Genomic DNA, 13,308 nt, shown 5'->3' on the forward strand with positions numbered 1-13,308 from the left:
CAAGAAGAGGGATGGTGGAGCATAGGCCAAGGACTTCAGGAGACTCAACTTCAGTAACAGCATGGAGACAGGTTACAGAGCACAACTATAGTTACCATTTGAAATAAGGTACAATTCTCTGATGTTAAAAGCCCAAATTGTTCCTTTAAAGACGCAGTCTAGCTTTTCCTGTTGAAAAACAATATTCCAAGTATAAATATAGTAAAGTACACAGACTTAAAGGGTGAAAACAAAATAGTGCGCACTAAATGAGCAATAGAGAACAAAAGAGGAAAGCCCACCCTTCCCCCCCACTTGTGCCAGGTCATGAGGATACCTGGACCACCTACACCGCCCTCCAGAATTATTGGGACAGTGAAGCATTTTTCTTCCTTTGGCTCTATATTTGATATTTGTGCTTCTGTAACTTTCTCACTCATAATTCAGGATTATCTTTAATCATGGCAACAACATTAATGTAGAAGTGTTCAGAYACATTCTATTCTTATTTACAATAAAAGTGACTCTAAAATGACACATTTACTATTAATTTCTATTGGGCACAAAATAATCTGAAACACAATCAAAACAGAGGAAATGTATCCAACAGATTTGTAGTCACAAGCTTGATGTAGTCATTGCGTGCTAGGAATATGGGACCAAATACTTACCTTTTTACTACTTTACACAAGTCAATTTGTCCCAATACTTTTGCTCCCCTAAAATGGGGGGGGGAGACTACTGTATGTACAAAAAGTGCTCTATATTATAAACATGTATTATTACATGTATTATACATATGGATGAAAACACCCTCAAATTAAAGCTGACAATTAGCACTTTAACCTCATAGTCATTGTTTGATTTCAAATCCAAACTTTGGAGTATAGAGCCAAAAGAAGAAAAAAATGATTCACTGTCACAATAATTACTGAAGGCACTGTATAAAGATGTGCCTTTAAATTAGGTGCTAGCAGTGGGTCCTTAATTTATGTGCAGAGGTAGTTACAGATTGTGCCTTTCATTTGGGTGAATAAACAGTAAGGATGCACCAGATGATATGGAAATCATGACATTTGGTTCAGTAACAGGCACAGAGGGTCCATAGTATTGAGTACTGCAGTAGTGGTGCTTTATTATAAGCAATGTCATCAATTCACTCTCTTTCCTCCTCCTGCACAGGTTAAAGCTCATGCCCTCCACCTTTCACAAGCGTTGGGTGTAACTAAGGCCCCTGGTCTGATCACAGTAGATAGAAACTCAATGTTCAAGGAACACATTCCAAAACCTAGAGCTCTCAGAAGAAATCGGTTAAAAAGGACACTGGTAAAAAAAGTCATTACATAAAACGGTGACCGAAACCAGACAGAGGCCCATGATTGTAAAAGGCTAGGGACTTGAGTGGCAGCTCCCCCGACTGCCTTCCCTGTGTGGTGGGTGTGGCCCAGGTGGAGGGCAAGAGCAGCCAGTGTGTCCCAACTAAGTGTCAGTGCAATGAATTCAACCCCAAAATACTTTTATACACAAAATAAAGACATTTTAAAGGCAGTTTTGTACAGCATTCATTCACTTCATATCAACCCAAATAATTATTATATTGTCCAACTTGGTTATGTACATAGCTATAGTGTTATATTGGTATGTAGCTATATATGTACATAGGTGTCTATACACAAACATAATATAACACTACTCGTATGTGTGTACATCTACTGACATATACCAGTCTTATCTTATAAACATTTTTGTAAAATAAAACATCTGTGTCATCGTATTGTGTTCTAAATATACAGAAGTCGATAAAACAGCTGTTGGCATATTTTTTTCTCCATTGTTTAAACCGTGTGCATCTTGGGATGTTGGACCTTCTCAGTCTAAACTATGTTGCGCTACTAAACCAAGTGCAGCGGGGGCCGATCCTGACCCGAGATGGGCTTCACTTCACACAAAGCTGCAGCCAGACCATAAGCCCTTATACCCATACAGATGGTCAGTCCAACAAGCCCTATCACTTTGCACTGGCCTAGTTTTCTTCATATCAGGGCGGTGGAAAATGAACAGGCTGTTGCCATCCAGGACCAGGATAGGGCATTCCGTCCTTAGAGAGCCATAGGAGAAATTCTCTAGTGATTGTGGATCATATCTTCAGACACTATCGCAACATATTAAAGACGACTACTTTCAGTGGGAAGAAACAGGAAGAACATGTGTATGTGCCACCCTTTCCAGGGGTCAGTTATGAGTCCAATAGTATGCAGTCTTCAGTCTCATTGGGCGGCAGCATGAGCTGCTGCTCGTAGTAAAGGCTCTTGGCATAGTTGATTTCTTGAGAGATTTTTACAGCAAGATTCTCGCTCTTCACATGAACCTATTAGGACATGAGGGAAAATAAAATAAACCTAATTTAACATTGTGGAACCTATGAAAACCATTACCAATATAAAAATGTTTCTACTTGACAAGTAAAAAAAGAACGTTTTTCAATTTTAAAATGTGCAACATTTTGAATAAATGAATAAATAATAATAATGCAATTACTAAGAAGTGAATTGATTAACACTACAGAATAGTTCTTATAGGGTTGTGGAAGTGTTACCATAGGCTTCTGGTGGGAAGGGCCTGGCATGGCTACGCCACTGCTGGTGCTCTCTGCCTTCTTGGTGAGCTGCACATACACCTTCCCATGGTCCTTTGAGACCAGGCAGTGGTACAGGTCATCATACTTGACCTCCAGGAAAATGGCCTCGCGGTCCACAAATTCACCAGGCTTGAGGAAGTAGACCACTTTGGAAGATATGAGCACGCAGTAGGTGTCTATGGGCTCCACAGCAATGAAGCTAAGTGAGGAGGGAGAGAGAGAGAGAAAAACGTTTAGAAATCATGACAGAACCGGGCTCCGGGCAGCCGAGCGGAAATGGAGGAAAACTCGCCTCCCTGCGGACCTGGCATCCTTTCACTMCCTCCTCTCTACATTCTCCTCTTCTGTCTCTGCTGCTAAAGCCACTTTCTACCACTAAATTCCAAGCATCTGCCTCTAACCCTAGGAAGCTCTTTGCCACCTTCTCCTCCCTCCTGAATCCTCCTCCCCCTCCTCCCTCTCTGCGGATGACTTCGTCAACCATTTTGAAAAGAAGGTTGACGACATCCGATCCTCGTATGCTAAGTCAAACGACACCGCTGGTTCTGCTCACACTGCCCTACCCTGTGCTTTGACCTCTTTTCTCCCCCCTCTCTCCAGATGAAATCTCGCGTCTTGTGACGGCCGGCCGCCCAACAACCTGCCCGCTTGACCCTATCCTCCTCTCTTCTCCAGACCATTTCCGGAGACCTTCTCCCTTACTACCTCGCTCATCAACTCATCTTGACCGCTGGCTACGTCCCTTCCGTCTTCAAGAGAGCGAGAGTTGCACCCCTTCTGAAAAAACCTACACTCGATCCCTCCGATGTCAACAACTACAGACCAGTATCCTTCTTCTTTTTCTCTCCAAAACTCTTGAACGTGCCGTCCTTGGCCAGCTCTCCTGCTATCTCTCTCAGAATGACCTTCTTGATCCAAATCAGTCAGGTTTCAAGACTAGTCATTCAACTGAGACTGCTCTTCTCTGTGTCATGGAGGCGCTCCGCACTGCTAAAGCTAACTCTCTCTCCTCTGCTCTCATCCTTCTAGACCTATTCGGCTGCCTTTGATACTGTGAACATCAGATCCTCCTCTCCACCCTCTCCGAGTTGGGCATCTCCGGCGTGGCCCACGCTTGGATTGCGCCTACCTGACAGGTCGCTCCTACCAGGTGGCGTGGCGAGAATCTGTCTCCGCACCACGTGCTCTCACCACTGGTGTCCCCCAGGGCTCTGTTCTAGGCCCTCTCCTATTCTCGCTATACACCAAGTCACTTGGCTCTGTCATATCCTCACATGGTCTCTCCTATCATTGCTATGCAGACACACAATTAATCTTCTCCTTTCCCCCTTCTGATAACCAGGTGGCGAATCGCATCTCTGCATGTCTGGCAGACATATCAGTGTGGATGACGGATCACCACCTCAAGCTGAACCTCGGCAAGACAGAGCTGCTCTTCCTCCCGGGGAAGGACACGCCGCAGCCCGTCTGGTGTTCAACCTTCCCAAGTTCTCTCACGTCACCCCGCTCCTCCGCTCTCTCCACTGGCTTCCAGTTGAAGCTCGCATCCGCTACAAGACCATGGTGCTTGCCTACGGAGCTGTGAGGGGAACGGCACCTCCGTACCTTCAGGCTCTGATCAGGCCCTACACCCAAACAAGGGCACTGCGTTCATCCACCTCTGGCCTGCTCGCCTCCCTACCTGTGAGGAAGTACAGTTCCCGCTCAGCCCAGTCAAAACTGTTCGCTGCTCTGGCACCCCAATGGTGGAACAAACTCCCTCACGACGCCAGGTCAGCGGAGTCAATCACCACCTTCCGGAGACACCTGAAACCCCACCTCTTTAAGGAATACCTAGGATAGGATAAAGTAATCCCTCTACCCCCCCCCCCCTTAAAAGGAGTTAGATGCACTATTGTAAAGTGGTTGTTCCACTGGATATCATAAGGTGAATGCACCAATTTGTAAGTCGCTCTGGATAAGAGCGTCTGCTAAATGACTTAAATGTAATGTAAATGTAAATGACTTGTTTGGCAAAACTGTGTGAGCTGGATAGATCGGAGTTGATTCCCTGCTGAAAATAAAAGCTGGAGGCACTTATTTTCAAGTAACCACTATGCATGTCATTTCCTAAAACTCACATGAGGTTTGCACAACACATGCTAACGTTAACAAACATGGTGTGACCTAGGCAGCCCAGAGGCTGAGCTGAGTAATTGTCTGGTTAACATCTCTAGGGTCAGAGGTCAATGGCTAGAGACAGGGTTCTGCTGCCTCTGGATTTATTAGCCTGTGAGAAGACAAATGCTCTCAGGGCCAGCAGAAAGACTGGTTAACCGTCTTTCTCACTCTGGAGATACTAAATCTTTATTAATAAACTTAAACGTAATGCAATATTAATCAGATCAATCAGAGATGTGAGTTTCTCCAAACCTTTTAAATAAGTCAACATATTCAGCAGGCTTTTGTTCCAGATCATCACCAACTCATCATGGTGTAAATGAAAGACGAGTTGAATCAGGTGTGTTAGAGCAGGGCTGGAGCAAAAGTCTGCACACACTGTGGCCACTGTTCTTACACTAAAGTCCAACCAAAACAAGGGTGACTGGCCAGACAGCAGCTTAACTCTGGAAGCTCAGAACAGGAGTGTGACTCACAACTCAGAGTGGATGCTGTCAGTGAGGTGGAAGAGCTGCTCCTGTCCGTCGGCCTGGGTGGAGGAGAAGCGGGGCAGCAGGCCCTGGGGTCCCTTACAGCATCGTGGCTTCCTCACCCGCAGCACACTCAACCTGCAACACAGGAAGGAAAACAAAGAGCAGCGTCAGCAGTCAGTATAGCTTGCCAAATACACAGCATCAATATAACAGCTTTGCTAGCAGCTTTATTAAATACACAGCATCAATAGAACAGCTTAACCAGCAGCTTTATGAAATACACAGCATCAATANCAGCATCAATAGAACAGCTTAACCAGCAGCTTTATGAAATACACAGCATCAATATAACAGCTTAGCCAGCAGCTTTATGAAATACACAGCATCAAAATAACAGCTTAGCCAGCAGCTTTATGAAATACACAGCATCAATACGTCAGCAGCTTTACATATGAGCCAAAAACAGTGTCAACATGGCAGGTCAACACAGTGCGTAAGGTGGTTTATAGAACACTGGTTGAGACTGATTCAGATTGGAAAGGACCTGTGAGGCTGTTGAGAGGTGAAGAGGTCACACAGTGCCCTGGTGCCAGCCTGCCTGTGCCAGGTCTGAGCTAAGGTTTCCCCTTCAGACAACCCCTCCACCCCCCCTCTCATTCCGGCTGCCAGTCAGCCTGGCCCCGGCTGGAATCCCCACATCTGGCTTGAATCTGCCGGGGCTGCGCTCTTTTGATTAGGGCCCGATGGGCTCCGGTGGATTCACAAAGGCGGCACTGTGCTGCTCTGCTCTACCCGGCTGGGCTGGGGGGGTTTGCTTTTCTTGGGGAGAGACAGGTTCCAGGCTGTCTGCAGCTGGAGCCGCTGATGTGGTGGAATGGGAGCGTGTGGGGAGTCTGGGCGCCGGGAGCCAGGGGGCTGTATATGATGAGGGCTCCTCGGGCTGGCTGGCCGGCTAGGTAAGTAAGTAAGTAGGTGGGTGTGTGGACAAAGAGATGAAGAGAGGCGTCACGGGTGAGAAATTGGGGGGGGGCACAGCTCCACATCAGTGTAAATAGCGTAGGACAAGCCAGGTCTACTAGAATGGCAGCGTAGCTGTGACATTCGAGAAGGAGAGAGAAGCGTTCCAGCCTTGTGGGCAGCTCTGGAGATGAGAGGGCAGATCTGTCCCTCTAGCCTGGCAAGCGGGGTTCATCTGTGGGTCAGGCTCTGGAGGCCTGCCTGGAGGAGGAACCGACTGCTGTCAGCACCGCCCTGCTCCGGCCGTTCTCCTCCAGGAGACAGCACCGCCCTGCTCCGGCCGTTCTCCTCCAGGAGASAGCACCGCCCAATCTCCTATATTGCCCCTGGCCCTAGGCACTTCATGCAGATCAGAGCAGATTGGATGGGTAGTTACTGCATAAGCAATATGCTAGTAATTCCACTATGCCATCTGGAAGGCTGAATTTTCAGATCCAAATTGATATATGAGGAGGTCACTTAGGACCTTTCCTATTAGACAAGCTCAGTTGGTAGTTCCTCCATTTGAAAATCTTATGGAGCTTATAAAATGTGACCCTACAGCCATGAGTGAACACCTAACAGCAATTGGCTCAAGTGTTCATGGCATGCACTGCAGAGAGGTATAACTTGTTAGAAGATAGATTATATGAAATGTCTCAACTGTACAGAAGTGAATATCTTGGAATGCGGGTGGAATAACCCCCATCCTCCTAGAGATGTGGAATGGCGGTTATGCTAAAACACATTCCGTAACAGTGTGTAGATGGCTTGTGGTGAGACACATCATTAGCATGTCTGTGCTGTCTGTGCTTTGTCAACCCTTACGCAGGGTTGACAAAATAAAAACATTCCTCTCCTCTCACTTTCCAGCCCTGTGGTTTCACTGTGAAGTCGCTGCTGTTGTCATGCTCATTTTCTATGTTGGGCCAGAAAGAGTGGGTGGACTTGCTTTGTGCATAGTGTAGATTTCTATACCATCTACTGCATCTTGCCATGCCGTTCTGTACCACCACTCATTCATATATCTTTATGTACATATTCTTTATCCCTTTACACTTGTGTGTGTGTATAAGGTAGTAGTTGTGGAATTGTTAGGTTAGATTACTTGTTGGTTATTACTGCATTGTCGGAACTAGAAGCACAAGCATTTCGCTACACTCGCATTAACATCTGCTAACCATGTGTATGTGACTAATACAATTTGATTTGATTTGATTTAAACCAACATATTGAATACGTCTAAATCTGATGACAATCCATAACTAATATATCAACAACACTGCTACCTAGGTCAATTACGCACTGTAATGTGCTGTACATCTTTCCCATAAGCGGGTTTTTGAAAACATGGGTCTAATGTTCTGTTTCTCCTCATTGCAATGTAGTGTATTTGTAGTGAAGGAATGTCTGGGACTGGATTGACAGTGTGCTGAGGGAGTGTGAGGAGTGCTTCTCTCCCCCTTTGTTTGGGAATTGTAATTGAGCTGGCTCTAGAGGGTTGCCAGGACCGAGGGAAGGGGAGGGAAGGGGAGTGTGTGCGAGAGAAAGTGTGGGTGTGTGTGTGTGAGTGAGAGAGAGACAGAGCGACGGCAGGGTGAGATTGTGTGTGTGTGTGTCTGTGTGGCGGGAGGGTTGTGTGAAAGACAGGAGGGAGAGTTCACGAGCAGGGCAGGAGAGCAAGGGGAGTGCGAACCATCACACAACGTCTGCTTCTCATTGACTTGTTTATTTCCTAGTATGTGCTTTTCTGGAGATGTGATCTGAGCCAGTCATACAGAGGGTAAAGAGAAAGGGCTTCATGCACAGTGAAGAAGGTCATGTGATGAGCAACTCAATCCACAGTAGGGAGGAACTGTATATAACCCCACCATTGTTCCTTTAAATCATTTTACAGCTTTTCTTCTGTATGCGATGGTATCACATCAATATCACTGCTTGATTAATAGGCATGACAGTGTTGGGGAGCATGTGTGTTAGTTGTCTCTTATACACATCTAGATGTGTATAAGAGACAGACGCGATGGTATCACATCAATATCACTGCTTGATTAATAGGCATGACAGTGTCAGGGGGAGCATATGTGTGTGTGCGACTATGCAAGTCTGTTGGTATGTGCAAGTGAGAGTGTAAGTATAAATGTGTGTGTGAAAACCTAAGTATGTGTGTGTTTAGTCTCTACCTGTGTGAGTGTGTTATGAGTGGGTGTGATAGAGTGGTCAGTGTCCTTTGTGACCCATGATTCTAGCACATTCTCTCGGGTGAACTCTGGCTGAACTCGTTGGTGGAACAAACTCCCTCACGACGCCAGGTTCAGCGGAGTCAATCAGGCCACCGTTACGGAGACACCTGAACCCACCAATCTTTAGGATACAGGAGTAGGGATAAGTATCCTTAACGCCCGTCCCTTAAAAGAGTTAAGATGCACTATTGTAAGTGGTTGTTCCAGCTGGAATATATAGGGTGAGATGCAGATCCGAATTTGTAAGTCGCCTGTGGATAAGAGGCGTCGCTAAATGGACTTAAATGTAATGGTTAAGTGTAAATACGTTGTTTGCAAAACTGTGTGAGTGGGATAGATCGGAGTTGATTCCCTGCTGAAAAATAAAGCTGGAGCACTTATTTTCAAGGTAACACGTATGCACTGTCATTCTCTAAAACTCAGCATGAGGTTTGCACGAACCTATTAGTAAGTTAACAGAGCATGGTGTGACCTAGCGCCCGAGCTGAGCTGAATAGTAAGTTGTCTGGTTAACATCTCTAAGGGTCAGAGGTCAAGTGGGCTAGAGGGAGCAGGAGTTTCTTGCTGCCTCTGGATTTTAGTTAGCACTGTTTGAGGAAGCCAAATGCGTCTCAGGGCCAGCAGAGAAGACTTGGGTTGAACTGTTCTGGTGCTTTCTCACTCTGGAGATACTTAAATCTTTTATTAATAAACTTAAACGTTAAGCAATATTAATCAGGATCATCAGAGATGTGAGTTTCTCCAAACTTTTAAATAAGTCAACATATTCAGTGCAGGCTTTTGTACCAGAACATCACCAAACTTCATCACTGGTGTAAATGAAAGACAGAGTTGAATCAGGTGTGTTTAGAGGCAGGGCTGGAGCAAGAAGTCTGCCCACGACTGTTGGCACTGGTTCTTGACCCTAAAGTTCCTACCAAAACAAGGGGTGGACTGGCCAGGCAACGCAGGCTTACGTCTGGAAGGCTCAGAAAGGAGTGTGAGGCTCGACATCAGGTGGATGCTGTCAGTGAGGTTGGAAGAGGCTGCTCCTGTCCGTCGGCCTGGGTGGGGAGACGGGGCGAGGCCGTGGGTGTCCACTTTACCAGCATCGGCGTGGCTTCCTCACCCGAGCACACTTCAACATGCAACACAGAAAGGAAGAACAAGAGAGCGTCAGCAGTCAGTATAGCTTGCCAATACACAGCATCAATATAACTTTGCTAGTACAGCTTTATTAAATACACAGATCTAATAGAACAGCTTATACAGCAGCTTTATGAAATACACAGCATCAATATAACAGCTTGAACCAGCAGCTTTTAGAAAATACACAGCATCAATAGAAACAGCTTAACCAGCAGCTTTATGAAATAACAGCATCAATAACGCTTAACCAGCCAGCTTATGAAATACACAGCATCAATAGAACAGCTTAACCGCGCGTTTATGAAATACACAGCATCAATATAACAGCTTAACCAGCAGCTTATTAAATACACAGCATCAATTAACAGCTTTGCTAAGCAGCTTTAAATGAGATACACAGCATCAATAGAACAGCTTAACCAGCAGCTTTATGAAATACACAGCATCAATAGAACAGCTTACCAGCACTGTTAATGAAATCACAGCATCAATATAACAGCTACAGCAGCTTATGAAATACACAGCATCAATAGAAAGCTTAACCAGCAGCTTTATGAAATCCAGCATAATATAACAGCTTAACCAGCAGCTTTATTAAATACACAGCATCAATAGAACAGCTTAACGCAGCAGCTTTATGAATACAAGCATCAATATAACAGCTTAACCAGCAGCTTTATTAATAACAGCATCAATAGAACAGCTTAACAGCAGCTTTATGAAATACACAGCAATCAATAGAACAGCTTAACCAGCAGCTTTATGAAAACACAGCTCAATATAACAGCTTAGCCAGCAGCTTATGAAATACACATCAAAATCAGCTTAGCCAGCAGCTTTATGAATACCAGCATCAATACGTCAGCAGCTTTACATATGAGCCAAAACAGTGTCAACATGGCGGTCAACACAGGTGCGTAAGGTGGTTTAATTAGAACACTGGTTGGAGACTGATTCAGATTGGGAAAGGACCTGTGAGGCTGTTGAGAGGTGGAAGAGGTCACACAGTGCCCTGGTGCCAGCTCTGCCTGTGCCAGGTCTGAGCTAAGGTTTCCCCTTCAGACAAACCCCTCCACCCCCCCTCTCATTCCGGCTGCCAGTCAGCCTGGCCCCGGCTGGAATCCCCACATCTGGCTTGAATCTGCCGGGGCTGCGCCTTTTTGATTAGGGCCGATGGGCTCCGGTGGATTCACAAAGGCGGCACTGTGCTCTGCTCTGCTCTACCGGCTGGGGCTGGGGGGGTTTTGCTTTTCTTGGGAGAGACAGGTTCCAGGCTGTCTGCCAGCTGGGAGCCGCTGAGTGTGGAATGGGAGCGTGTGGGGAGTCTGGGCGCCGGGGAGCAGGGGGCTGTATATGATGAGGGCTTCCTCGGGCTGGCTGGCCGGCTAGGTAAGTAAGTAAGTAGGTGGGTGTGGTGGACAAAGAGATGAAGAGAGGCGTCACGGGTGAGAAATTTGGGGGGGGGCACAGTCCACATCAGTGTAAATAGCGTAGGACAAGCCAGGTCTACTAGAATGGCAGCGTAGCGTGACATTCGAGAAGGAGAGAGAAGCGTTCCAGCCTGTGGGCAGCTCTGGCAGATGAGAGGGCAGATCTGTCCCCTCTAGCCTGGCAAGCGGGGTTCATCTGTGGGTCAGGCTCTGGAGGCCTGCCTGGAGGGAGGAACCGACTGCTGTCAGCACCGCCCTGCTCCGGCCGGTTCTCCTAAGGAGACAGCACCGCCCTGCTCCGGCCGTTTCCTCCCAGGAGACAGCACCCCAAATTCCTATATTGCCCTGGCCCTAGGCACTTCATGCAGATCAGAGCAGATTGGATGGGTAGTTACTGTAAGCAATATGCTAGTAATTCACTTATGCCATCTGGGTGGAAGGCTGAAATTTTCAGATCCAATTGATATATTGGAGAGGTCACTTAGGACCTTTCCTATTAAGACAAGCTCAGTTGGTAGTTCTCCATTTGAAAATAGTCTTATGGAGCTTATAAAATGTGACCATACAGCCATGAGTGAACACCTAACAGCAATTGGCTCAAGGTTCATGGATGCACTGCAGAGAGGTATAACTTTGTTAGAAGATTAGATTATATGAAATGTCTCAACTGTACAGAAGTGAATATCTTGGAATGCGGGTTGGAATAACCCCATCCTCCTAGAGATGTGGAATGGCGGTTATGCTAAAACCATCCGTAACAGTGGTGTAGATGGCTTGGTGGTGAGACACATCATTAGCATGTCTGTGCTGGTCTGCTTTTCAACCTTACGCAGGGTTGACAAAATAAAAACATTCCTTCCTCTCACTTTCCCAGCCCTGTGGTTTCACTGTGAAGTCGCTGCTGTTGTCAGTGCTCATTTTCTATGTTGGCCAGAAAGAGTGGGTGGACTTGCTTTGTGCATATGTAGATTTCTATACGCATCTACTTGCAGTCTTGCCATGCCGTTCTGTACCACCACTGCATTCATATATCTTTATGTACATATTTCTTTATCCCTTTACACTTGTGTGTGTGTAATAAGGTAGTAGTTGTGGAATTGTTAGGGTTAGATTACTTGTTGGTTTTTACTGCATTGTTCGGAACTAAAGCACAAGCATTTCGCTACACTCGCATTACATCTGCATACCATGTGTAATGTGACTAATAACAATTTGATTTGATTTGATTTAAACAACATATTGATATACGTCTAAATCTGATGACAATCCATAACTAATTATATCAACAACACTGCTACCTAGGTCAATTACGGCACTGTAATGTGCTGTACATCTTTCCCATAAGCGGGTTTTTGAAAACATGGGTCTAATGTTCTGTTTCTCCTCAAGTGTAGTGAAGGAATGCCTAGGACTGAGTTGACAGTGTGCTGAGGGGATGTGAGGAGTGCGTCTCTCCCGCTTTGTTTGGGAATTGTAATTGAGCTGGCTCTAGAGGGTTGCCAGGACCGAGGGAAGGGGAGGGAAGGGGTGGTGTGGAGAGAGAAAGTGTGGGTGTGTGTGTGTGAGTGAGAGAGAGACAGAGCCTACGGCAGGGTGAGATTGTGTGTGTGTGTGTGTCTGTGTTGGCGGGAGGGTTGTGTGAAAGACAGGAGGGAGAGTTCACGAAGCAGGGGCAGGAGAGCAGGGGAGTGCGAAATCACACAACGTCTGCTTCTCATTGATTGTTTATTTCCTAGTATGTGCTTTCTGGAGATGTGATCTGAGCCAGTCATACAGAGGGTAAAGAGAAGGGCTTCATGCACAGTGGAAGAAGGTCATGTGATGAGCACTCAATCCACAGTAGGGAGGAACTGTATATAACCCAACCATTGTTCCTTTAAATCATTTTACAGCTTTTCTTCTGTATTGCGATGGTATCACATCAATATCACTGCTTGATTAATAGGCATGTAACAGTGTTGGGGAGCATGTTGTGTTAGTATGTGAGTGTGTTGGTATGTGAGAGTGTAAGTGTGTATGCGAGTGAAAGCAGTAGTGTGTGTGTTTAGTCCTACCTGTGGTGAGTGTGTTATTAAGTGGGTGTGATAGCGTGGTCAGTGTCTGCTGTGAACCATGATTCCGGCACATTCTCTGGGTTGAACTCTGGCTGAACTTGTAGACACACTGTGGCAGGCAGCGCTTCGGAGTGCCCCCCCCCCCCCCCTTCCTCTCCCTTCGCTCCCTTCTCCTCCGCTCCCTCCCTCACACAGCAGAAACGTTTA

General features: G+C 46.2%; 1 protein-coding gene across 3 annotated transcripts in view; it reads right to left on the reverse strand.

The window, feature by feature from the left end:
- Window positions 1-1,087: 1,087 nt before the first annotated feature.
- The window catches only part of vps13d (vacuolar protein sorting 13 homolog D), a 70,609-nt gene continuing 58,388 nt past the window's right edge, over window positions 1,088-13,308 (reverse strand). For all 3 annotated transcript variants that reach the window (XM_070447880.1, XM_024004975.1, XM_024004974.1), the window contains 3 exons: window positions 5,254-5,385; window positions 2,576-2,816; window positions 1,088-2,347 (listed from right to left, as the gene is read on the reverse strand). In XM_070447880.1, coding sequence (XP_070303981.1) covers window positions 2,216-2,347; window positions 2,576-2,816; window positions 5,254-5,385 — 505 coding nt within the window. In that variant the 3' untranslated portion in view covers window positions 1,088-2,215. The remainder of the gene's footprint in view (window positions 2,348-2,575; window positions 2,817-5,253; window positions 5,386-13,308) is intronic.

Source organism: Salvelinus sp. IW2-2015, linkage group LG17, assembly GCF_002910315.2.
Source record: "Salvelinus sp. IW2-2015 linkage group LG17, ASM291031v2, whole genome shotgun sequence".
In the NCBI taxonomy this organism is placed as follows: Eukaryota; Metazoa; Chordata; class Actinopteri; order Salmoniformes; family Salmonidae; genus Salvelinus; species Salvelinus sp. IW2-2015.